The 26,921-nt window shown below is 49.3% G+C and overlaps 2 protein-coding genes across 3 annotated transcripts in view; both read right to left on the bottom strand.

The window, feature by feature from the left end:
- LOC137436089 (uncharacterized) overlaps positions 1–26,921 on the bottom strand; it is an 80,233-nt gene that overhangs the window by 33,245 nt on the left and 20,067 nt on the right. The window contains exons 6-7 of the mRNA XM_078775231.1: positions 16,908–17,045; positions 16,153–16,824 (exon numbers count right to left, since the gene is read on the bottom strand). Of these exons, the coding sequence (XP_078631357.1) occupies positions 16,153–16,824; positions 16,908–17,045 (810 nt within the window). The remainder of the gene's footprint in view (positions 1–16,152; positions 16,825–16,907; positions 17,046–26,921) is intronic.
- Positions 17,024–25,645, bottom strand: LOC144894065 (uncharacterized). 2 transcript variants are annotated; one of them, XM_078785847.1, is made up of 5 exons: positions 25,600–25,645; positions 25,394–25,480; positions 25,132–25,225; positions 17,675–17,815; positions 17,024–17,544 (listed from the first exon to the last, which is right to left on the bottom strand). In XM_078785847.1, the coding sequence occupies exons 1-5, from the start codon at positions 25,600–25,602 to the stop codon at positions 17,375–17,377; spliced, it is 495 nt and encodes a 164-aa protein (XP_078641973.1). In that variant the 5' UTR covers positions 25,603–25,645; the 3' UTR covers positions 17,024–17,374. The 2 variants fall into 2 exon arrangements, with proteins under 2 accessions (XP_078641973.1, XP_078641976.1); XM_078785850.1 differs by having other exon boundaries at positions 25,424–25,480.

Genomic DNA, 26,921 nt, shown 5'->3' with positions numbered 1-26,921 from the left:
CTCCAAGCCAAAGTTCCGAATTCCTCATCCGCGGTTAGTGGCAAAATTGGCCCTCTCACCCGGGTTGCACGGACGACGAGGATCGGGTCCGAATCGCCAAATTGTTCCCTCTCCTCGTGTCTCGCACAAAATTTGCAGTTTTCCCCCAGACAAGGACGCCGAGAGAGTGCGTCCGCATTACCATGGGCCTTCCCGGCCCTATGGGCCACATCAAAATCGTACTGCTGCAACTTTTCCAACCACCTTGCAATTTGGCCCTCCGGTTCCTTGAACCGAAGGAGCCATTGCAAGGAGGAATGGTCAGTTCTAACCAAAAATTTCCGCCCGTACAGGTACGGGTGGAAATGGTTCATGGCAGCCAGCATAGCCAATAACTCTTTGCGAGTGACACAATAATTTCGCTCGGGCCTACTTAAGGCCCGACTATAGTAACCAATCACTCTCTCCACGCCCTCCTGTGTTTGAGACAAAACTGCGCCCAACCCTTCCTGGCTCGCATCCGTGTCCAGGGTAAATGCCCCGTTGCTAGTGGGGTAAGCTAGAAGGGGTGCAGATGTTAGACACCCCTTCAATTTTTGGAAGGCCTCGTGGCACTCCCGTGTCCAATTAAATCGCGTCCCCTTCTCCGTAAGCCGGTGGAGGGGACGGGCCAACTCCGCAAATTTCGCCACAAAGCGCCGGTAGTAGGAGCAGAGTCCCAAAAATCCCCGCACCTCCTTGATGGTACGTGGTGCGGGCCACTCCTCTACCGCTTTAATTTTGTCTGGGTCCGTTTTTACCCCCTCGCGGCCGATCACGTGACCTAGATAGGCCACCTCTCTTGCAAACAAAGTGCACTTACTCGGGTTCAGCTTCAACCCTGCCTGTCTGAGGCACCCGAACACCTGGTCCAAATTAGCTACTGCCTGGGGGAACGTTTTGGCATGTACTAGGACGTCATCCAGGTACACCAGGCATGATTGCCATGGCATGCCGCCTAGTACATGTTCCATCAATCTTTCAAAAGTGGCGGGGGCGTTACACAAACCAAACGGCATCACAGTAAACTGATACAGTCCCTTACCTGTGGAAAATGCCGTTTTCTCCTTCCCTGCCCTATCCATCTTCACCTGCCAATACCCACTCTTGAGGTCCAAAGTTGAGAACCAATTTGAGCCCGCAACGGCATCGAGAGTGTCATCAATCCTTGGCAGGGGATATGAGTCCTTGAGTGTCACGTTGTTTAGCTGGCGATAGTCCACGCAGAACCGCGTGGTCCCATCCTTCTTTTTGACCAGCACAACAGGTGACATCCAAGGACTTCCCGAGGGCTCGATCACGCCTGCGTCGAGCATTTTTTCAACCTGCTCGTCAGCTTCCGCCCTCTTGCTCCAAGTGAGCCGTCGGGCGGCCTGGCGAATAGGCCGGGCCTCACCGGTGTGGATCTGATGTTTCACCAGGCCCGTACGTCCAATATCCTCGGTGGACAGGGAGAAGAGGTCCAAATGGGACCCAACCAGTTTGTGTAAGGCCTCCCTCTGGGTACCTCCCAACTCTACGCTACTACGATTTACCATCTCGCAAATGGGATCGGGCCAATTCCTACTTCTTATTGAAGGCTCCCCCCGGGGCCGGCTCGGCTGGACGTTCTCGCCCCTCACTGTCGCGACTTCCTCAACTGGGGTGCAGCCAGCTACCCTCGTGCCCCTTACTATAGTGCGTGGTTCTGTACTTATATTTATTACTCGGACGGCCACTACCGGTCCGTCCGTTTTTACAAGGGTGCGGCCCACGATTAAACCCGGTATGGACTGCGCTGCCACCGGTTCGACCAGGCCGCAGGACTCCTGCCATGTTGGGCGAGCTGCCCACCGGGCCGGCACTATCGCCTCGGCCCTTGGAGGAATGGTCACGGCCTCGGAAGCCTCCAGCTCCGCTCTCTCGGCCGTGCTCACTCCCCCTAACGGCAGCTCTTCTACTCCCACCTGCAGGATCCCCCGGCACAAGTCGATTTTACAACCGCTGGCAGTCAACAAATCCAACCCTATTAAACATGGGTCGCACACCTCCGCCACCCAAACATCTATCTCCCTCCTTACCGACCCTAACTTGAGGGTCACAGAACCACGCCCTATGATCGGGGCCGTTACCCCGGTAGCAAGTTGCAAACTATAATTTTGCAGGCGCTGGATCTTATCCCAGCCACCTGCGCTCGAATCAAGGACCACAGGGCTGATGATCGTGGCGCTAGCTCCTGTGTCCACTACGGCGTCTACCCCCACGCCGGCAATTTTGCATCTGATTGTCAGGCTACCGGTTCCAATCTGGCCACAATAAATGACCTGTCGCGTCAATGAGGGCTCTCCTCCATCCTCTTCTGCCGAACACCGCCCTACGTGCCCGACACCTTCTAGTTTCCCGGGGTCTGGCGGGGGGGTGTCTGGGGTCGGCTAACCCGCTCCCCCCTGGGCGGAGTTGAGGACCTCAACCGCCGGGGATCATCCCGGCGCGTGGCTCGACAGTGCCGCGCCAGGTGACCCAGACGGTTGCAAGTATAGCACCTCACCTGATAAGGTGCTTGTCTCCGGAATTCCAAATTTCCCCCCCTGAAGGTCCGAATTGGATTACCCGCTCGTGGTCCACGGCGGGCCACCTCCGGGGCCGCCTGCCATGGTCCAGGTCCTGCTAGGCGCTGGTCCACCAGCCTCCGGACCATGCCCGCCAGGTCAGGACTCACGTCGGGGGCGGGCCCCCTAAGGGGTCCGCCCTCCATCGGGGGTCCCACCTGGCGGACCGCCATTGCGTGACGCTCACTCCCCCGGGCCAGGGGCCTCGCTGCTTCCCAACGGGCCACAGCGTCAGCCGCCTGGCTCAGAGTCTGCGGGCGCCACATGGCGAGCTGTTGCCGGAGCTCAATATCCGGGAGGGCCTGGATAAAATGGTCCAGCGCCAGGCTTTCCCGGGAATCCGCTGCCATGCTAGCATGTGCGATCCCCACTGCGCGGCGAATGTCGTGGGAAAGCTCCCCGATGGCTTCCTGGGGCTTGCGTTTTCGCAGCGCGAGCTGAGCTTTAACAAGCTCGCTCTGCTGTTCAATGCCGAATCGATTAATTAGGGCGTCGCGGAGGGCTGGCAGGGTGAGAGCACCCGGTGGCAATGCCGTCAGCACCTCCACCGCCGCGCAATGCGGCCACCAGGTGTACTCCACCTTCGTCCTCACCCCAACCGTTGCCCTTACACACACAGTCAAACTGCGCCAGGTACGCGCGTAGATCACTCTTGCCGTCATACGGCGTGAGTGGGACCTTGTGGGACCACCTCGTATGCGAGTCGTTGCCCGCCTGCCGGACCCCGTGCGTCGCCCCTTGCGGGGTCAGCGCGGGGCCGAACCGGCCGGGCCCCCACAGTACATTACCGCCAAGGGGCTCCTGTGCCTCCCCTGTCCCTCTAACAACTACCCCTGTTGGTGTCGATGCATGGGTCACACTCCCGCAACCCGCTACCCATTCCATACCACCACAACCTTGCTCACTCACACCTCGCACCTCTCCCATCACCGGACCCTCTCGCTCGCACCCTCGTTCCATACCCTCCGGACCAGCCATACACCTCACTCTTGGCCTCTCACGAACATCCGGGTCCATCTCGACCCCCAAGCTTATTAAATCACCTGGCGCATCGTACGCACGACCATATTGGTCACCACTTACACCGGGTCCTCTTTCTCTTCGCTTCTCCTCCATCACCTGCGAATCCCTCATCCGGTTAATGAGCACATCATCACGATCCGAACACAGACTTTGAACCAATTCTTTTACTTCCTCCTTTATCTCTTTCTTATCCTCTCTCCGCCGCTTCTTAATTTCGCTCACCCCTTCTTCCACTTCCTCTAATTTCTGCTTCACCTCCTTCATCTCCTCGTGTGCCCCCTTAAGTTCTTCCTCTAACTCCACCTTATTTTTTTCTATGTGCTCCCGCACCTCCCGCTCTTTAACCTCCATCACCTCTACCACCTTGTTCATTTTCCTCGTCAGGTCCTCATGTACCGTCTGACACTCTTTTTTAATTACCCCTACGTCCTTTTTCATCTCCTTCTGTGTCGATTTTAAACCCTCTATTACCGCTGTGTTCTTCTTTACCTGGTCCCCCAACTCCTTTTGTCCCACTGTCAGTTGTTCTACTCCCAGCGTCAACTCCTCTATACCACCTTGCAATTTTACAGTCCCCTTTCTCACCTCCTTCTCCATGCGCTCCTCACAGTGCCTCACCTCCTCGCGCACTCCTCCGACCTCCTCACTCACACCTCTTCTGATCTCTTCTCCCATCACTTGCATCTCCTGCCCAGATGCCACCCTCATCTGCTCCATTTCCTCCCTGTGAGCATCCAATTTAGTTTCTACCCCCATTCTGACCCCCTCTATCTGCTGCCCCATTTGTTTAACTTCCCTTTCCGCTTGGTCCCTCATGTCCCTCAATTTGCCTTCCATACTGTTTTCTAACCCCTCTAACCCCTTTTTCATCCCCTCTATCTGATTCTCCTGGGCAGCCATTCTATTTTCCACCCCCGTTAACCCATTCTTTACCTCTTTTATCCCGTTGTCTAACCCCTCAAAATTATTGTCTAACTTCCCAAATTTCTTGTCTAACTCCTCAATTTGATTTCCTAGTCGCTCCCCCATTCTGTTTTCCATTTTCTCCATTTCCCTGGCTCTTTTTTCGTTGTCGCACTTCGACTCTGCCATGTATTCGCTAAACCGTGCCATGAACTGCTGCATGTCAAACGGCTGCATGTTAAAGCCCGCTGATACAGCGGGCTCGGCTACCGTGCGCTCGTGCGAGGCGCCATTTTGCGCGCCCGTAACCTCGTGCGCGAGGACGCCATTTTGCGAACCTGCCGCCCTCACTGCTTCGCTCTCCTCCTGTCCCTCAATTTGGTCCTGGATCGACCCTGCCTCACTCTCCTCTACCGGAACCCAGCCGTCTTGATCTGCCATAGCGCGACCTTCAAAATTCGGGTTTTTATTATAAAACAAAACAAATTTCCCAGTTAATAATTTCGAGCGCGTGAAGCGCGCTTCGGGTCCAATCTCACCTCCTGACACCAATTGTTACGGATCGCGGTTAGATGTTATGGTTGACCGAGCGGTTGGTACGACCGCGACCTAACAAGTATTCCCCGACTAGACCCCGATTCCACCCAAACGTTGACCATATCGCGCTATGCTAAATCAATGATGGAAAGGACACAACAACTGGGATAAATGAAACGACGCCAGGGGTACAGTTCTCAAGACCTCCGGAGGAGGATATAATTAGTGGGGGAGAAAAGGGGTAGATTACAAGGTCGAGTGAGGTAAAAGACACAGAGAGATAGGCACTTAAATCCAAGCTTATCTTATCCCAGACAGACAACAGATAAACGGGACAAGACTGACTTACACAGGGATTGATGGCAGGGAAGGACAGGCAGTCGATAGCACAAGGTGCACCTTGGCTCAGGGACAGGATAAAAGCACGGTCCAGTCCAAGATGCGGGGAGGTCTCACAGCGCTCGGAGGTGGCGTCCGTTTCTCTTCAAGCTCAGCGCGCATCTGACGTCACCTCCCTCTTCCTGCGCATGCCCAGCGGTGAGTCACACGCCCTCGGCTGGTTGGCTCCGCCCCAGATGGGACCGGTCCGCCGCTTCCATTGGGTGCGGGGGTTACCTGGGCTCCGCCCTTGACGAGGAGCTGACAGCAAGCCCCTACTGGGTAACCCCGTCGAGCACATGTTTGATGGCGGCTCGCTGGGAAGGCTTCATGTCCTCCCAACACCCCCGACCAACCAAGCCGGAGTGAGGACGCGCACTCCCTGTGCACCCCGCCGCCGCCGCTGTTGTTGTTGTTGTTGTTGAACCGTGAGGAAGAGCTGCGGGGAGGCATTGGGAGGTCCTAAACTTCCTAACAGGTGCCATACCGTCACATTCTGGTGCAACGAAGTGTCAGAATTAATGGAAACGAGTCCTTAACTGACATAGACTAAGAATAACTAGCAAGATGTCCTATAGTTGTCTACGTGAGATGCGGTGGACCTGGATGTGACATTTAATGGGGGAAATAGGGGGAGGTCGGGTCTACAGAGTGTTGTTTACAGAAAATGGGACTAGGGAATGGGGGATTGGGGATAGTTGGGAAGCATTGAGGAAATAGGGGAATATTTACAAGCGGATAGGGATGGATGCAAATCCCATATCCGCAACAATATATATATATATATATATATATATATATATATATATATATATATATATATATATATTGTTGCGGATATGAGGACTGTATATATTTTTTTGATTGTGTGCTTTATTATTATTATTATTGGTTATTCTGTGCCTCCTGCCTCCGGAGCTGTGTAAAGATCAAAGGGCATCCCATAATTAGTCCACAAGCATACACGTCAGCCAATCATAGAATATCCCTGTTCGATAGTTATATCTTATTCTGTGTTTTAGGATAAGGCTGTGTCTCCCATTAATAGAAATACTCCATTGCACCAGTGAAAGAGATAGATTCCCTTCATTCCCACTCCCAAAAACCTCCATTCCCCTTTCGTCTTTGCCGGGCCTCGAGTGCCATTACCAATTACCTCCGCTCCAATTGCCGCCATTGGCCACGAGGCAGGGTTGGGGAATAAAGGCGTGTCTCCACCTCGTCATAGAGGGGAGGAGTGAGCCAGCCCCGAACAACCAACCGAGCACGAGGGGTTTGGCTAGAGAGGGCGGAGGAAGAGCGATCGGGGAGGTTCGCAAAGGTTGAGGGGCGGGGGCCTATATAACCTCAGGCAGGGGTGTGTCCAAGGGAGATGCACTTTGAGTTGAGACAAGGAGGGAGGAAAAAGAGCTGGGTCGTCAGAGCAAGAGCGCGTAAAGAGGAGAGAACCCGTCACGCCAGACCCCCACACCAGCGCGTCGGCTCCACCAAGCAGCTCCGACCCGTGATCCCGCGCACACGACAGGCCCGGTGGCATCAGCGGCCGTCGAGGTCCAGCCCGACGTCCCGTGCGGGGTCAAGCTCTAGCCAGCTCCGTGCCGTCCTCCCCCCTCCAGCCACACACCTCCTTCCAGCAATCCACTCTGCAATTCCCCGCGTGAGTCAGTGTCTTTGTTTGTTCTGTCCTGGGAATAAGTTAAGTCTGTATAAGCTAATAATTTTCACTGTGTCACCTGCGTCTTATGTGTTGTAAATAAACGTGACTGCTTGCTTCCTACGTACATGTGTGTATAATAAATCCAATTACTCTTCTGTCCGTCTTCTCGTCTTATTCCTTTTCCTCTTTGCATTCGGTCGTTTTAGTCTTTTCCCTCATTGGGCAGCTGCGGTGCGATACGGCCAAAGTTCGGGTGGAATCGGGTGAGTTTGTTAGGTCGCGGTCACACCAACCGCTCGGTCAATAACATCTAAACCGCGATCAGTAACAATTGGTGTCAGGAAGTGAGATTGGACCCGAAGCGCGCTTAACGCGCTCAAAATTACAAGCTGCTGAAAAATTGTGTTTTAAAAGAAAAACCCGAATTTTGAAATCGCGCCATGGCTGGTCAAGGCGATCGGATGCCGGTGGGTGAGCTAGAGGAGGGGTTAGGAGTAACCCAGGATCAGAGGGATGAAGTAGAGGAGAACATTGGCAATATGGTTGAGGGGGTATCAGACGCACAAAATGGCGCTCTCGCGCACGAGGTTTCAGGCGCGCAAAAAGGCGCCTCGCACGTGCGCGCGGTAGCCGAGCCCGCTGTATCAGCGGGCTTTAACATGCAGCCGATTGACATGCAGGCCCTCATTGCGCAGCTACAGGCAGCTGTACAGATGAGTATGGGAGACCAAATTGGAGGTTTGAAAAACAGTATGGGGGTAATGAGGGACGAATTGAGGGCTGATAGTGAGCGAATGAGGGACGAAGCGAGGGCTCAGAGTGAGCAATTGGGGGTAATGAGGGACGAAGCGAGGGGTACCGGTGAGGGATTAGACAAGAAATTTGAGGGGTTAGACAATGGGATAAAAGAGGTGAAAAATGGGTTAATGGGGTTAGAAAATAGGATGGAAGACAAATTGCGGGAAATAGGGGAGCAATCCGCCCAGGAAATCGAACAGATGGGGAACCAGATGGAGGAGATGAAGGAGGAGATACGACGAGGTGTAAGTGAGGAGGTTTCGGGGGTACGCGAGGAGGTAAAGCGAGGCGAAAAGCGTATGGAGAAAGAGGTGAGAAATAATACGGCAAAGTTACAAGGGGGAATAGAAGATCTGACGGAGGAGGTGGAACAGCTGACAGAGGGACAGACGGAGTTAGTGGAGCAGGTTCAAAGGAACACTGCAGTACTCGGAGGGTTAAAGGCGACACAAAAAGAAATTAAAAATGACTTGATAGCGACACAGAGCCAATGTCAGATGGTACGTGAGGGGTTGACGAAGAAGTTGGAGGAGGTGACAGAAGTAATGGAGACGAAGGACCGAGAGGTGAGGATGCACATAGAGACAGTCACGGTAGCCTTAGAGGACGAACTTGAGGAGACACACCGGGAAATAAAAGAGGTGAAGCAAAAATTAGAGGAAGTGGAAGAAGAGGTGAGTGAAATTAAGAAGAGACGGACAGAAACTAAGAGAGAAATAAAGGAGGAAGTCATGGAATATGTACAAGGTCGGTGCTCAACTCATAATGTGATGCTCACTAACCAAATAAAGAGTTGCAGGTGGCAAAAGAGGTGCGGAGACGAGGTGCCAAGGTGAGTGGCGAAATATTCGGCAATGTATATGATGTGAGGAAAGCTTCAGTCGGCTTGGGGATTGGTTTGGATCCGGGTGTTCGTAAAAGGCCGTTGGTGAAGTGTGCGACAGGTCTGGTGTGCGAAAAAAGAGGTGTGCGAGAATGTCCGACCATGGGGTGTGTGAGGAAAAAGTGCGCGCCGACCAGTGAGTGTGCTGTCGAGAGTGAGTCGGTAGTAGCGCGTGTGCGAGGGAGCACATGGAAGCGCGGTGTGGCGAGTGTTACGGAGGAAGTAACGGGAGAGTGTGCGCAAGAGGATGCGCGAGAAAGGTGTGTAACGGACAGGTGCATGGGGAAAGAGTGCGCTGTCAAGAGTAAGGGGGAATGCACGCCTGTGGTGAGTGTTACAGAGGATGTAACGAGACAGTGTACGCCTGTGGTGAGTGTTACAGAGGATGTAACGAGAAAGTGTACGCCTGTGGTGAGTGTTACAGAGGATGTAAAGGGAGAGTGTGCGCAAGAGTGTGCGCGAGAAAGGTGTGTAACGGACGGGTGCATGAGGAAAGAGTGCGCTGTCGAGAGTAAGGGTGAGTGCGCGACCGAGAGTGGAGGTGAGAGTAGTGAGAGTGACACGGAGCGTGAGTTGGTTGTGACAGGTGAGCGAGGATGTACACCTGGAATGGAAGGAAGCACACCTGGAATGGTAGAGCGTGTGTGGGAATGCACACTGGAATTGGTCGTGAGGCACGTGGTTGGGTGTGCGAGTGAGAGCACACCTGTAATTGTCACAGAGGAGGTGACCGAGGAAGGGGCGCGAAGAGGTGTGTTGGTGAGGTGTGCGAACAACGAATGTGTGCCAAAGTGTTCGGTGGTCAGGTGTGTGACCAAGTCTGTGAGCAGAATGAGTGTACCGAAGTGTGTAAGGGAAGGTACGAGGAGCATGGGAACAGCTGGAGGTATGAGCAAGAAAGGGGTAGCGTATGCGTGTCAGCATGCAGGTGAGGCATCGACGGTAACCGGGTTAGCGGTTAGAGCGACTTTTAGCCGAATCGGGCCCTCGGTGCGTGCCGGGCTTTGCGTGCCGCGAGAACCAGCGGGGATCCGAGCCACGGCGGGTTCGAAAGGACCGCCGTACAAGATCCACGCTGTGCCTCGCTTGGAACGGCCGCATCCGGGCTCCACTAGGCGGAGCGGGCAGCCCGATAGGAAGGGTCGTCATGGCGACCACTTTTTATTGAGACGTGCCGACAGGTCGAGATCGGGACATTGGATGGCTCCACGCCGAGGTGGTGCGTGGGATCTCGGCCCGGGTAAGCCCCCGTCCTTGCCCCGAATGCGGGACGTATCCAGCCGCTGGCACAAAACAACCCGCGTTCATTGCTCGGCTGTACGAAGCCGAGCTTTGGAAGGGAATTGGCGCACCGAGAGGATCTAATAAGTAGACGGGTGATGAGGATAGTGTTTTGGACCCAAAATTGGCAGTAAATGGCAAATTTTTGATTTGTTGGATTTGGTGTGCCAAATTGATAGTGGGACCTCCCCGATGTGGTGGGATGGGCAGTCCACCATCCCCCCACAGAAGGTGGGGCAAATGCGCACTAGATTATGGGGTGTATGGCAATGAAAACTAGCCCGGGTGGGTTAGGATATTGTGTGTAGGGATCTAGCGAAGATGACATTAGGTAACGTTAAGGTTAGTTAGTGACAAGGATACCTGTAGTGGGGACGCAGGTAGTTTAGTGTGGATGATAATGACGTGGGAGCGCAATAGTTTAAAGGGGTGACTGGGAAGCGCAAGTTTCAGAGGGGAGTAGTTATATGAGATGATGCCGTGTGTTTGAGGATTGAACAGGTGTGATTGAACAGGTGTGATTGCACAGGTGTGCAACTGAACAGGTGTGTGGAGCAGTGTATGAGGGAGTAGTGGTGATTGTGTGTTGTGTTGACCAGATGGTCCAGGAAGAGGAGGAGGGTGCAGGTGGCACCAGGTGTGAGTGCACAGGTGTGCAACAACAGGTATGGAGAATGGTAGTGTGGAATAAATGGAGTATTGGAATGGATGGTCGTGGAGTGAGTATGGTGGAAAAATTGTGGAGTGGAGTGGATGGTGCGAAGGTGTGAATGGGGGAAGAGTGGACCCCCATCACGAATACCCGGGGCGGGTAGTGTAAGTGTTAGGTAGAGGGTATAGGTAAATTGTGGTTGGATATTGGAATCTGTGGTGCGGGTGGAAGAATGGTGATTGGATGGGTGCATTAGTGTTGTGGAAATGGCTGGGCGTGTAGCCTGTTAGTGTGTGTAGTTGGTTGGGCACTCCACCACTGTGGGGATGTCGGCCAGGTGAGGCCGCAGGTGGGCTCTGGGAGCCGGTAGTAGTTGTTGTGGATGGGGCCCGAGGATCCGGAGGACGGACCCGGGTAGCCCAGTGCCAGAGGGCACCGAGTGGGGTAACAGAGCCAGGAGGGGTCTTCCCCAGTTAGTTAGGTTAGGGTGAGGAGCTAGGTAAGCTCGGGTGGCAACTGCAGTGGTGGAGGTGTGCAGGTGGGTAGACCTGCTGGGAGAGCTACACGTCGCAGCCCAGAAATTGTGCAAGGGCACCGGGAGATGAATCGGGGGAGTGAGACCCCAAATTGAGAAGCACCACAGTTTGGTCAATGGGAATTGGTTGTTAGAACCCATAGTGTAAGTTGGCCAATGGATTGGCGGGGAGAGACCCCGGGTAGTGTAAAGTGTGTTAAAATCATTTAGAGGATAGTTAGGAAGAAGGATCTCCTCGCACCATCTGCATCCACTCACCTGAGGTGACAGGTACTCCGCACCATGCCATGTTTACTGATTTTTGATGCAAATGTTTTGGATTGTGAGACGCATCATGACGTGGGTGTGACATTGGGCGTAATTCCATCTCTCCCTCCTTATGAGGATTGATGACGAATTGGGTGATGGCAAATTTTGAAGTAGAGGGATTGTGGTGACGAATTTGGAAGAGAAGAAATATGGGGAAGACGTGACAGTAGTGACGAATTTGTAAATGTGTAGATTTTGTACATATGGGGTAAGGGCAAGGGGAGTGTAGGTGACAGGGGGGTGACGTACGGTAGGGACGAGCTTTCTCATTTCGCTCTCCGTACGCATTTCGCCTTGCATTGCCTTGTTTGATGTGTACCCTTGTGACCTTACCCCTCGCTCATCTGTCTGTCCCCCCCCTTTGTCTCCCACATGAGGACCTGAGCGCCACTGGGCGCCGAGGGGAGCATGCGTGAGTCGGCCATTGTGCGCCCGGCACTCTCAGAACCAGCTGTCTGCATCGATGCACCACATTATGGACCACATGTCTGTGGCTGAGCACCACTGATGGACCCCAAGGGTTGGGGCATGGCCCCTCTGCTGGAACCGGCCATGAAGGCCCGAAATCTTGCTGGCGGACCTTGATCACAGGGCACCGATGCCCCACAGGTGAACCACACTAGTCGGCCCCTGTGGGCCATAAATAAATACACATGGACACGTTGGGTGCATTTTATTACAAATAGGCCGCCAGCAAGGGAAGATGACAACACCAGGAAAATAATAATAGCCAGCAGAGGGAGCTGAAGAGCAAGAGATCACCTGCAGGGTTAGGGGTTGTTGATTTATTTTATATTCTTGAACAGTGATGACTGCACCGATTGGTGCTTGGGTGTGTATTGGTGCGTTTTTGGGTGCTTTAATGGTGCATTGATGCAGAGCAGACTGTCTCCCCCCCCAGAAAGAACAATCACAGGTCCTGGGTTAGTTTTGTAAATAAAAATAGCGTCATTGTAAATAATGCTCCCCACCGTCAGTGTGTAGTTTGAAGACAATTCCGCAATTCGGTTAACTGTGGGCGTAAGTCTGTTAGGCAGGGTGCAATGGAGCAGCGGGACACATTTATTTATGTTTTAAAACTGTCGCACTCAGGGTCAGGTTAAAAGTAGAGGGAACTACACCTACGTGTCACGCTAAATAAAAGTTGTAGGCCCGGGTCGTGCCTAAGAGGAGGAGGGTGCAGTGTTGCGGATATGAGGACTGTATATATTTTTTTGATTGTGTGCTTTATTATTATTATTATTGGTTATTCTGTGCCTCCTGCCTCCGGAGCTGTGTAAAGATCAAAGGGCATCCCATAATTAGTCCACAAGCATACACGTCAGCCAATCATAGAATATCCCTGTTCGATAGTAAAATCTTATTCTGTGTTTTAGGATAAGGCTGTGTCTCCCATTAATAGAAATACTCCATTGCACCAGTGAAAGAGATAGATTCCCTTCATTCCCACTCCCAAAAACCTCCATTCCCCTTTCGTCTTTGCCGGGCCTCGAGTGCCATTACCAATTACCTCCGCTCCAATTGCCGCCATTGGCCACGAGGCAGGGTTGGGGAAGAAAGGCGTGTCTCCACCTCGTCATAGAGGGGAGGAGTGAGCCAGCCCCACTCGACCAATCATGAGCCAGGGGTTTGGCTAGAGAGAGCGGAGGAAGAGCGATCGGGGAGGTTCGCAAAGGTTGAGGGGCGGGGGCCTATATAACCCCAGGCAGGGGTGTGTCCAAGGGAGATGCACTTTGAGTTGAGACAAGGAGGGAGGAAAAAGAGCTGGGTCGTCAGAGCAAGAGCGCGTAAAGAGGAGAGAACCCGTCACGCCAGACCCCCACACCAGCGCGTCGGCTCCACCAAGCAGCTCCGACCCGTGATCCCGCGCACACGACAGGCCCGGTGGCATCAGCGGCCGTCGAGGTCCAGCCCGACGTCCCGTGCGGGGTCAAGCTCCAGCCAGCTCCGTGCCGTTCTCCCCCCTCCAGCCACACACCTCCTTCCAGCAATCCACTCTGCAATTCCCTGAGTGAGTCAGTGTCTTTGTTTGTTCTGTCCTGGGAATAAGTTAAGTCTGTATAAGCTAATAATTTTCACTGTGTCACCTGCGTCTTATGTGTTGTAAATAAACGTGACTGCTTGCTTCCTACGTACATGTGTGTATAATAAATCCAATTACTCTTCTGTCCGTCTTCTCGTCTTATTCCTTTTCCTCTTTGCATTCGGTCGTTTTAGTCTTTTCCCTCATTGGGCAGCTGCGGTGCGATACGGCCAAAGTTCGGGTGGAATCGGGTGAGTTTGTTAGGTCGCGGTCACACCAACCGCTCGGTCAATAACATCTAAACCGCGATCAATAACAATATATATATATATATATATATATATATATATATATATATATATATATATATATACATATATATATGTATATGTGTTTATATGTACATATGTTGATGAATATCTCAACTTTCTGAGATATCATGCTCAGACAGACAGACAGACGAAAAATGACTCATAGAGCGACACTTGGCAAAACAGAACAAAGTAGAGTGGCCCTCAGTGGAGCATCCTTTTGACCTCAAAAATAATTAGTGGTTGAATTCAATGACCTGACATGCAAATCGTTTTCAAAGTTTAAGTTAATCAGATGAAAATTGACAATTTGGCCTATGTTGACCTTTTGGCCGATGTTGATTTCAAAAATAGTTAGTGGTTGAATTGAGCAAGCTGATATGTAAATCCTATTCACATTTCAAGTCAATCGGATGAACATTGAGGATTTTAGAAATTCAAAAAAAGTAGTCGACCCTTGGCCTATATTGACCTTTTGGCTGACGCTGATCTCAAAAATAGTTGGTGATTGAATTCAGTTAGCCGACATGGAAATGCTATTCAAATTTCAAGTCAATCGGATGAAAATTGAGGATTTTAGAAATTTGAAAAAAAGTGGTTGACATTTGGCCTATGTTGACCTTTTCACCCTTTGACCTCAAAAATATATAGGAATTTGTCAGACCACGAACTCTACCATTTGGTGGTTTCGTGAAGATCGGTTAAAAACTAAAACCTGTAGTCAAGTATAAGTGAGCAGACAGACAAACACACAAACAAACACACAAACCGGAGTGATCAACAAACTTGCAAAAAATCCCTCCCCCCCCCCCCCCCCCCCCCACTCCCACTCCAAGTAATAAACTGCCTCAAATGCAATACCCTCTCCTCTGGCGAGGGTAATAACACAGACAGTGCATTTGTGCTTTGAGGACATTTCTGTTGAAACCCTTCACAACTTCAGGTTTCATGAAAAACAAAGGCAGGAGTCTTCTTCTGATAAACAATTTTACAACAAGGGTGTTCTCCCAATATCACACACGGCAATGAAACATGGACTACAGCAAAGATTTAGTATACATTGGTGTTCAAACTGCCATGCAAAGATGCCATCTGAGCAAAACCAAAAGGGGACAAGAAAAACAACTAAATCAGAGAGAAAACAAAATTCCTAAACACTGGTCACAATCAAAAAACTCAAATGGAACTTGGCTGGACACATGGCAAGGACAGACAATAACTACAAACTGGCAACCGAACGAAGACGATGAAAGAAGCACAATGAGATCCAAGATAAGATTGAGAGATTACATTCTGTTACCATTTGAGTTTTTGGCGTCAGATTTTCAACAATTCTCTATTATGAGAATATGGAGAACCTGATAAATAAATTTTACATTTTTTAAATAAGCTGTCATTTTCTTAAAACTTGAGCAGATGGGGTTAGAATGTTGAGATTCTTGTTGTCTTTTGGCAGCAATTTGCAGTCATTGTTGTGGACATTCTGGTGACAGCCAGCCGTGTGGCTTTCATCAAGGGGTGTGGGGTGCTGGCTGGTTGGCAGGGGTTACAGATGGTATTCTGAGGAATTGTGCTGTATATACCCAAAGGGCTGTACGTTTTCAAGACTGCTTTCTCCTTACTTGTTCACTGAATACCCTGCCTCCTGCTGAGGATCGCTTACAAAGAGGGCACGTTCAACCCAGCATGAGTAATGCTATGTGAATTTATCAAACCTTTATCAGCAAAACTTTTCCCAGGCAGAGCATTTTTTATGCGAGCACTCCAGCGTGGGTCGCACGACGGAAGCTCAAGCTTCGTTGAGTAATAAAATCCTTGTCACAAATAAAACATTTGTAAGGATGGTATTGTTGGTTGTTATCTCCATATGCGGGTTTTATGAGGTGGGAGGAAGTTCTCCCAGAATCCAAAATCTCCACCTTTTTCGGTAAAGAATCATTATTCATGAACCAGTTTGTGAAACTTCATTCTCATAGTTTTGTTTCAAGGGCTCGTTTTAGAATTCTCACTGAACCTCTGACACCCTCCACCTGCAGTTTGTTTGTCGTGATATTCCCTGGAATGGTTTTTAAGTACTCAGTTCAGGTTTTCTTGATCATCCGGATTCCCTGTTGCTCTGACTATCACTGGTACAATTTCAGGTTTCTTCAATTGCGAAAGCCACTTCACATCATTTTTCATATCCTGGTATTTCAGATTTCAGCTCTCTTGTATGGATCTTCATATGTGATATCAAACTATCTTTTCGAGAGAAACCTTTATCACATATCGAGCATTTGTGAGGACGCTCTCCTGTATGGATCCTCATATGTAATTTCAAATCTCTGTTTTGAGAAAAACCTTTATCACATATCGAGCATGTGTGCGGTCGCTCTCCTGTATGGATCCTCATATGTAATTTCAAATGACCTTTTTGAGAGAAACCTTTATCACATATCGAGCATTTGTGGGGTCGCTCTCCTGTATGGATCCTCATATGTAATTTCAAACTGCCTGGAAGAGAGAAACCTTTATCACATATCGAGCATGTGTGAGGACGCTCTCCTGTATGGATCCTCAAATGTAATTTCAAATCTCTGCTTTGACAGAAACCTTTATCACATATCGAGCATTTGTGGGGTCGCTCTCCTGTATGGATCCTCATATGTAATTTCAAACTGCCTGTAAGAGAGAAACCTTTATCACATATCGAGCATGTGTGAGGACGCTCTCCTGTATGGATCCTCAAATGTAATTTCAAACTGCCTGTAAGAGAGAAATCTTTATCACATATCGAGCATGTGTGAGGACGCTCTCCTGTATGGATCCTCAAATGTAATTTCAAATTGCCTTTTTTAGAGAAACCTTTATCACATATCGAGCATGTGTGAGGACGCTCTCCTGTATGGATCCAAAGATGTAATTTCAAACTGCCTTTTTTCGAGAAACCTTTATCACAAATGGAGCATTTGTAAGGACGCTCTCCGGTATGGATCTCATATGTAATTTCAAATCTCTGTTTTGAGAGAAACCTTTATCACAAATCGAGCATGTGTGCGGTCGCTCTCCTGTATGGATCCTCATATGTAATTTCAAATTGCCTTTTTGAGAGAAACCTTTATCACATATCGAACATGTGTGAGGTCGCTCTCCTGTATGGATCCTCATATGTAATTTCAAATCGCCGCTTCGAGAGAAACCTTTATCACATATCGAGCATTTGTGAGGACGCTCTCCTGTATGGATCCTCAAATGTAATTTAAATTGGTGTTTTTCAGAGAAACCTTGATCACATATCAAGCATTTGTGTGGAAGCTCTCCTGTGTGGATCTTCATATGCCTTTTCAAACTGCTGTTACAAGAGAAATCTTTTTCACAGACGGAGCACTTGTGGGGGCGTTTTCCAGTGTGTATCGTCATGTGCATTTTCATGTTACTCCTTGAAGCAAAATCCATTCTGCACACATTACACTTACAACGTATTCGCCTTTCTTGACCCTTATTGTTTGTTTAATTTAATATTAATCTTGGTGTTACGAGGCCAAGACATGCACTTGTATTTTATAGAAAGCGAGTCTTGATTTCGTGATTGTTTCTTCAAAAAAGGCTTCTTCCTCACTGCCAAGCTGTGACTGGACCTTATTTGTCCCAAATTTCTTCTGGTTTGTTCTACAGAAACAAAGAACACATTTCCTTTTCTTTGTCAAAATCAAAATGCAAAATATTTAACACTTCTCCGAAAATTATATATTTTCTCAACACAAAATATTGTATGTTAATTTTTTACGTTTCCACTCACCAGTTGCAAAACAGGATTCACTTCCATTTGTCATGTCAATACCATCTGATCCTTCCTTTGCAGAAGCACATTTTGAATCTTCTGTGACAGATAAATCGTTGTTGTGTTGTCTGCCTTCTACATTTACAGAATAGACATCACCTGTGTACAAGTCACGGTCAGTCTTTTGCAGGGAAATGAGATGGAGAACCATCTTGAGAGTTCAGAGAACATGTTACTTCATGGAATGTATACTTCAATTTTAATGTAATAATGAAGTTAGAGATTGGTTAAAAGAAAAATTCCGGATATTAAGCGCAATTGAAGTAGTCTTCTACGCCATCCTATTTAACATGTTCAAGTACTGCTAAACTGGAGGTTCGTGGAACCAACAAGAAGGCCATTTGTGTTCAACAGGGTTAAAGTATTTAATTCAATTAAAATAAAATCAAGATTGAAAAAATTAACTCTACTCTGCTCTGAAGACTGAACTCTCAAACCTGTCTCCCTTCTCCAAGTCCTGGTGGCATCTGGTCAAATCCGTTTCTGCTCTTTGTTCCCCTTCCATGCCCTCCCTTACCTCATACAGCCACACACCTGACTTTGCACCTGAAAAAGCTGAATGCCTCAACTCCGTGTTTGCCTCAAAATGTTGTGTCCCAAACCCATCGCTCTCTGTACCCACCTTAACCAGTCATACCCAGCTGCGCCCAGACTCTGTGCCCTTCTCTCCCGACAAGGGGGAGAAGTTTGTCAATTCTCGACTCTGATTCCGCAACTGGCCCAGACAGCATCAGCCCACGGGTCCCCAAATCCTGCTCTGCCGTGCTATCACACTCTCTCTCTGGTCTCTTCACCCTCTCTTTTGCTCAAGGTCATCTGCCATCTGCTTGGAAATCAGCCAACATTACCACTTTACAAAAAAAATGTGCAAAAAGAGATCCCTGCAACTGCAGACCAATGAGCAACAACAACAACAGGCATTTTAAAAGGCCATTTTACCAACAAGAGTGGGGGTTAGCCTTGCAGTCCCCATGACAATGTTCTCCATTTTGCCCTATTTTCTGCATCTCCCCTTGTTAACCCCCTGGCCCGCATTTCTTCTTCGACCATCTTTAGCCAAGTCTTTCTCGGTCTTCCCCGTCCTCTACTTCCTTCCACATTCATTTCCATCAATCTTCTCAACCAGTCACTTTCATCCTTCCTCAACACATGACCAAACCATCTCAAACTGTTTCTCTTCACAGCATCCATCACAGGCTCTATTCCCATCATCTTTCGCAATTCATCATTTGGCTTCCTCTCTCTCAACAATACTCCACACATCCACCAAACCATTCACATTTCCACCCTTTCCAGCCTACGTTGCTGTTCTACGTTCATTACCCATGTCTCGCTCCCATAAATCATAACACTTCAACCACATGCAGCATTCACCTTTCCCTTCAGCTTCAACGACACTCCCCTCCTCGTCAGCACGCCACTCAGTTACCGAAACTTCTTCCATGCACATCTCACTCGAGCAACCGTTGCCGAGTCTGATCCACCTTCTCCATTCAGCATGTCTCCTAGGTAACAATATGTTTTCACACCTTCCAGCTTCACGCCGTCTCCAAGATCCAACTCAACATTTCCTCCATCTGCAGCTCCCTCTGTGCACACCTTACACTTGAATGTAGCTGCCACACTGGTTAATGACCCTCTCAAACCACTACATTTTTGATGAACCCACTCAGCGCACATTGTACAATGAATTGAGTTCACTCCGACACCCTTCCTGCACATAGCACATGGCCACTTCCCATTTCATTCCACATTACCACATGCTTTACCACTTGCCATCACCTTTGTTTTTCCGATATTCACCTTCAGACCTTTCGTCTCCATACATTCCTTCCACTTGTTCATCTTCTCCTTCAGTCCATCCATACTTTCTGCAATCAACACCAGATCATCTGCATACAACAACTCCCACGGTAAACCCTCCTTTACGTTCTGAGCCAACACCTCCATCACAGCTACAAATAGTAGTGGACTTAGTACCGACCCCTGATGCACTCACACCTTCACCTCAAACTCACCACTGTTCCCGTCCTTCGTCCTTACAGCTGTGCATGCTCTTTTGTACATTGCCATCACTACTCTGATCAACCATTCCTCCACTCCTAACTTCCTCAATGCCCATGTCACTTCACGTGGAACCCTATCGAATGCTTTCTCCAGATCAACAAACCCAAGAAAAAGCTTCTTCCTCTTCTCCATGTACTTCTCCTGCAACTGCCTCACAATAAAAAGTGCATCTGTCGTTCCTCTTCCTAGCATAAATCCAAACTGGATTTCATCAATCTTCACTTTCTTCCTTATCCTCCTCTCCAACACCCTTTCCAATACCTTCATTCCAGGCTCCAATAACGTTATCGCTCAATACGAGCCACAGTCCAGAGGGTCACCTTTGCCCTTGTATAGAGGGACGAGGGTACTCAGTTCCCAATCCACTGGAATGCGGCCTTTTCACCACAAGATTACAGATCTCTGTCATTCTCTTCACACTCCCAACTTCCTGCTGCCTTCAACATATTTCCCACAACTCCCGTCGGCCCTCCCGCTTTTCTACTCTTCATTGCTTTAATCGCTTCCTCAACTTCCTTCTCGGTTATTTTCTCTGCCGGTCCTAAAACTGGGTTACTCTCTATGTTGCCATCCCATTCATTCTCTGCATTCAACAGTATTTCCATATACAGTGGAACCTTGACTTACGAGTTTAATCCGTTCCGTGACCGAGCTCGTAACTCAAATTGCTCGTATCTCAAATCAAATTTCCCCATTGAAATGCATTGAAATGCTATTAATCCGTTCCAGCCCGCCAAAAACCACACCAATTTTTTTTTAAATATACAGTATATATAAAAATATCTCGCGCTTTATATTTCACCTGTATGCCAGCATACAAGCTGGCAGGATGGCCTGGACTGGAGGTACGCACACTTGACTCTAAAGTCTAAACTGTCCAGCCTGGGTTTGAATCCCGACCCAGCTATAACCTGTCATGGGTGAATCACAGGCAGGGTGATTCATCAATGTGTGTACCGCTAAACTGGGCGCCCCGTTTGCGTCCCATTAGTTGTTGGATGTTAAGGATCTCACCGTGTTTTCCACAAAGAGAAGGCGAGCTATCGCCGGCACTCTGAACAAGTTGACGGCAGAGATACTGTACTTGCAATGACAAGATAACCACGTGTCGCACGATCTCTTGTCATGGTCCACAAGATTATCACAGAGAGGTGCAGCTTCCAGCGTTTCGAGATCTGATCCAGGCCTATCCAAGGAGACCGGTCCCAGCGTTCTAGGCCCGGTGGTTGTCTCAGACGGACCCGACAACGGACGTGTTGGATTTTACCGCGAGCCGATTCGAGCACCGACGTGCCGGCGAACAAAACCAGTCATATCTTTTGAACGCGTGGCTCGATATTTACAAAATAAACGTTTTCTTGAAGGGCTGAACCGTGCGCTCAAAACGATACCGAGTTTGACCCTGAGAGAGCCGTTTTGCGTAAACTCAAAATAACCGAAATGCGAAAACTAAAATGCAGCGCTATACTACGACAGAGATACTGTATGTGCACGGCAAGATAACCACGTGTCGCACGATCTCTTGTCATGGTCCACAAGATTATCACAGAGAGGTGCAGCTTCCAGCGTTTCGAGATATGATCCAGACCTAACTTTTGAGACCAGTCCCAGCCTTCTAGGCCCCGTGGTTGGTTCAGACGGACCCGACAAAGGACGTGTTGGATTTTACCGCGAGCCGATTCGAGCACCGACGTGCCGGCGAACAAAACCAGTCATATCTTTTGAACGCGTGGCTCGATATTTACAAAATAAACTTTTTCTTGAAGGTCTGAACCGTGCGCTCAAAACGATACCGAGTTTGACCCTGAGAGAGCCGTTTTGCGCCGGAGATACTGTACGTGCACGGCAAGATAACCACGTGACCGGGTGGCGAAAGCTCGTAACTCGGATCTCGGCTCGCATCTCAAAGCAACAAACTGCCAGAGTGACGGCTCGTATCTCGAAAAACTCGTAAGTTGGGGCACTCGTAAGTCGAGGTTCCACTGTATCTCTTCCATCTTCCTTTAATTCCATCTGGGTTCCACAACGATTTGTCCCACTTCATCCTTCAAGCAACTCACCCCCATCACATCACACCTCTTTCGCTATCTGCTTTGCCATCCTGAATACCGCTCTCTGACCCTCTTCCAAATCCAAGCGTTCTCCGAACATTTTCCGACATGCCTCCTGCGCCTTTGCTACCTCTTTGGCTGCCTTATAACTTTCATGCTCTTCCTTTTCTGCCCCCGTACGCTTCACCTTCTGCCACTCCTTGAACTTCTTCCTCTTCTCGTCAATCTTCTTTCGAACTTCATCATCCTACCACCATGTTTGCCAGTGCCTCGGTGGTCCTTTTGTCCATCCACATACCTCACCAACGGCTCCCAACAGACTTTCTTTCATTGACATCCAACCACTTTCAAGCTCAACCACATCATCCTCACCCATACTGAGCCTCTCTTTTAATGCCTCCCTCACTGTCACCTCTTTCAACCTCCACACCTTCATTCTCGGTTGGTACTTCACCCGCCGAGCTCTCCTCGCACCTTTCAACCTTATGTCGCAGACAACCAAGTGGTGCTGTGAAACAGCCTCCTCCCCCGGGATCACCTTTGTGTCCCGGAGGTGCCCCCTATCTCGCCTACGTACCATCAGGTAGTCAACGGTTGTCGTCGACCCACCTGACGTGTATGTAACAAGCTTATTATCCTCTTTCTGGAACTGAGTATTACAAATCAACAAATCAGCTCCATCAGCAAACTCCAAAATCCTTTCACCTTCTCCATTTCTCACACCATATCTGTAACCCCCATGAACTCCCTCAAAACCATCCATACTCCTTCCCACATGTCCATTTAGGTCTCCTCCTACCACAACAACTTCCTTATCTTTCACGTTTTCCACCAGCTTCTCTATTGCACACCAGAACTTGTCTTTCTCTTCATCGCTCCGACCAACCTGCGGAGCATATCCCGAAATGACGTTCACCAAGAGCTTTCCAATCATCATTTTCACCATCATCAACCTTTCACTCACTCTCGTCACACTCACCACACTGTCTACAAACTCTTCAGAAAACAGGACACCAACACCATTCACGCCTTCTGGGCACCCTTGCCACACAAACTTGTATTTCTGTCCCTGCCTGCCCTTCACCATTCTCACACCACTTCCCTTCCATCTTGTCTCCTGCACACAACATATTTCCACCACTTCTCCTGATCTCCCTGTCATTGTCCCTACATTCCACGTCCCAAACTTCAGAAACCGATCTCCACGTAGGGCATCAGACTTTTCGTCGTCATAAATGGAGTGATTTCCACCCTTGCTTCGATCGGGTTCCCCACCTGGAGTTTTGATGAGAGGGAGTGGGGTGCCCCACGGGGTACTTCGGGCTGTACCCTGCCCATATCTCGTAATTGTCATGGTTCTCTTTTTGAGGCAATGTTGTTATGGCCGGATGCCCTTCCTGATGCCAACCCTTTTCGTCGCCTCTTACGACACGCAGGGATACGGTGTACCTATTCTAAACCGGGGTACACACCGGTACAGGGGTACATTGCAGACCAATGAGCCGACTCCATATAATCAGCAAGGTCATGGAATCCATCATCGCTTCTGATAATAAATAAATCCTTCCTAGTTTCCAAAGGCTTGATCTGTGATCATCATTTTGGATTAAGACCAGGCCACTCCAATTGGGACATGCTGCTTCTGCTGTCTCAACAATGGATTGAGGCCTCAATGCTGAACAGGAAATCAGAGTCGTCTCCCTTGACATATGTCGTGCCTTTGATACGTTCGGTCACCCTGTCCTGCTCACCAAACACTCCTCTTATGGTATCCAAGGAAATCTCCACCCATGGCTTGTGTAGTTCCTCTCCAGTCGTAGTAAACGTGTGGCCCTGAATGGAATTCTCTCATCTCCCCTTCCTGTTAAGGCTGGAGTTCCTCGAGGCAGTGTTCTGGGCCCTGTGCTCTTTCTGGTATTCATTAATAAGCTGTGCAACTCTCTGAAAAATCCTCTCTATCTTTTTGCTGATGACTCCACCCTCTGCTGCTACTTATCTCAACGCCGAGATTGACAGGCAGCAGCCTCTTCACTCTCTGCAGACGGGATAAATCACAAACTGGTCAAAAAAGTGGAACATGTCATTCAATCCTGACAAATCTCACATCCTCACTATTTCTTTTTGTAAAGACCATCTGGAAAACCGCTGTAACTCAAGCTTTTGGGTCGCACTATCTGCCATGATATTTCCTGGGAACACCACATTTCCAAGCTGGCCTCCAAAGGCAGTCGCCGACTGGGCATCCTTCGTCGTGTGACGTTCTTCATTGGCACGACTGAGCATCTCACCATAAGCAAGGCTTTCATCCACAACTTGATGGAGTACTGCTCTCCCCTCTGGGCTGGTGCTGCTGCCTCACACCTCACTCAGCTTCATGCTGTAGAAACCAAAGCTTTTAGAATTATTGGCATCTCCCTTGATGAAGCTGATTCTGAGGGCCTTTCACTCTCTCTGCAGGCAGGTCGGTAGTCTTTGTGTTCTACTGATTCCTCTCTGGTCAAGCTCCGATAAAAAAATAGTTGGTGGGTGAATTCAGTCAGATATGAAAATCTTGTTCAAATTTGAAGTCAATCAGATGAAAATTGGGGATTTTATTAATTTGAAAAAGTGGTTGACCTTTGGCCGATGTTGGCCTTTTGGCCTACACTAATCTCAAAAATAGTTAGTGGTTGAATTCAGTAAGCTGATATGTAAATCCTAATCAAATTTAAAGTCAAACGGATGAAAATTGAGGATTTTAGAAATTTGAAAAAAGGTGGTCGACTTTTGGCCGATGTTGGCCTTTTGGCCCACACCAATCTCAAAAATAGTTAGTGGTTGAATTCAGTTCGCCGATATGAAAATCACATTCAAATTCCAAGTCAATCGGATGAAAATTGAGGATTTTAGAAATTTGAAATTGTTATTGACCTTTTGACCTTCGCTGATCTCAAAAATAGTTCGTGGTTGTATTCAGTTAACCGACATATAAATCTTCAAATTTCAAGTCAATCGGATGAAAGTTGAGGATTTTAGGAAAAATCTTTTAAAAGTGGTTGACCTTTGGCCAATGTTGACCTGTTGACCTTTTGACCTAAAAAATATATAGGAGTTTTTCGGACCACGAACTCTACCATTTGGTGAAGTTTTGTGAAGATCAGTTAAAAACTGCAACCTGTAGTCAAGTATAAGTGAGCGAACACACAAACCAGTGATCAACAAACTTGCAAAAAACAAACAAAAAAAAAAGCCCAAGTAACAAACATGTTATTATGTAGAAATGCAGATTATTAACTTTTTCCATCCCGATTTACACACCTGTGACGGATCGTTGTGCAGGTCTGACCCCATCCTCTTCGCACCAACACTCGTTTAAAGGTATATCGGTGTTTTGCACGAACAGGACCAGAACCTTCAAAGTTATGAAACAATTAGAACACTCATTTCCAAAGACCTTTCGGCACGCTCAAAGTGCAAAATGGAACATCCTTCTCAAAATGTAACCACGCTGGTCATAAAAACACTTTTCAAAGAAAATCAAAATATATTTATCATCAATCGCTAGTCTCGTGAAAACGACCTGAGCACTGGAAGGTGAGGCAGCATCTACCTCTGGCAAGGGATAGGTATCTGTTTCGACCTCGAATGGATCACTGTTATCCAAGGCCTAAAAGAAGCACAAATACCAGAAGATGGATTACCGCACGTGGACCCAGTCTCACATCACGGATAAACATACCAATGGCAATACTGTATCTGTACTTCGTAACGATAGCACGTACGTACCATGGGCCTGCGCCCAAACGATCACACACCACGTGGCAATTAAAAGTACACCAAGTGCTGTAAACACGACACCGGACCGAAACGAGGACGAAAAGAACGCTCACCTCGCAATTTCAAGGAAAATAAATAAAAGAGAAACCAATATGAGGTTAACCGCACATTGCTGTTCGCACCGATGTGACGAATCTGGAGATTGGAATAAAAACACCTTCTTTGAACGTTAAGGTATGCTTTGACCCAAAATATTTTTCGGGCGGTGTATAGGCAAAGAAGCGCTACTTCGCATGCTCCCGGAAGTTAATTTTTTTATGAAAACTGCTTGAAAATCGAAATGCCAGGTGGGTGGAGTCAGCCTTCCTAATAATGACGTCGTTGTGGGTGGAGTCAGGCCAGCTGGCCATCCAATGGGCGGAAAGACAGACACAGTTGGACAGAAAACTTCTGCTGCTTTAATATAGACAAACACAATTGCTTGTTTTAGAACGTTAACTGTTCTTGTTTAAAATGAAACTTATTTGTAAATGCTATAACATTCACATTAAGTATCGATAATAACGATTATATTAAAGCGCGGCGTTACGCGCGCTGCTTGCGAGCAAGGAGGAAGCGGACAATCGGTAACTTATAAGCGTCTTTATTTCAGGAGCTCACTGTAACACTAGCGCGCTCCGGGCTGCGCGCCCCGTGTATATCCTCAGGCCACGCCTACCCCTAGGGCGTGGCCGCCGCCCACTTGGTGCGTAGAATGATGTCACCACGCCAGTGGGCTTTCGTGTCCGCCACACGCGCCCCCCCCAGAATTCCCGCGCACCTGGAGGGCCAGTTTGCGGGGCAAACGGATCACCGGCCGAAGCGCCCCCTGGCGATCGGCGGCGTCCAGGGTGCAGGGATGCCAGGTGGGATGCCCCTGGCTGCCCCTGGGATGGGTGCAGGACCGGGGGGCGGCATGGCGGCGGGGCTGGGCGGTGCCGGGGGTCCGCCCGCAGGGGGGCGGCCCCGACGCGGGGGTCGGGCCACTGGCGGTGGATGGTCCACGTCGAGGTGGGCCGGCTTGAGGCGGTCTACAGAAACGCGGTCAGGAGTACCGCCGATGTCCAGGGTGAAGTGCTTCGCCCCGGTCTCCAGCACGCGGAAAGGCCCGTCGTACGGGGGCCGCAGTGGTGTCTGGTGGGCATCGTGGCAGACGAAGACGTACTCCGCCGTGCGAAGCTCCGGGGCGACGTGCGTCGGTGGGTGCCCGTGGCATGCCGTTGGCACCAGGGCGAACCTCTTGCAGAGCGGAGCGCTGCTGTGCCACGGACCATGGTGCCGTGGAGTCTGGG

This window comes from Myxine glutinosa, chromosome 1, assembly GCF_964187855.1.
Source record: "Myxine glutinosa chromosome 1, kmMyxGlut1.1, whole genome shotgun sequence".
Taxonomy (NCBI): Eukaryota; Metazoa; Chordata; class Myxini; order Myxiniformes; family Myxinidae; genus Myxine; species Myxine glutinosa.
This window is presented reverse-complemented; position numbering and strand designations above follow the sequence as displayed.

What these genes read in the sequence shown, in the direction of transcription:
- LOC144894065 (XM_078785847.1), bottom strand. An exon ending in TGCACAACGATCCGTCACAG is followed by an intron (nt 17,816 to 25,131) that starts GTGTGTAAATCG and finishes ACTTGTACACAG; the next exon opens with GTGATGTCTATTCTGTAAAT. An exon ending in TGAATCCTGTTTTGCAACTG is followed by an intron (nt 17,545 to 17,674) that starts GTGAGTGGAAAC and finishes TTGTTTCTGTAG; the next exon opens with AACAAACCAGAAGAAATTTG.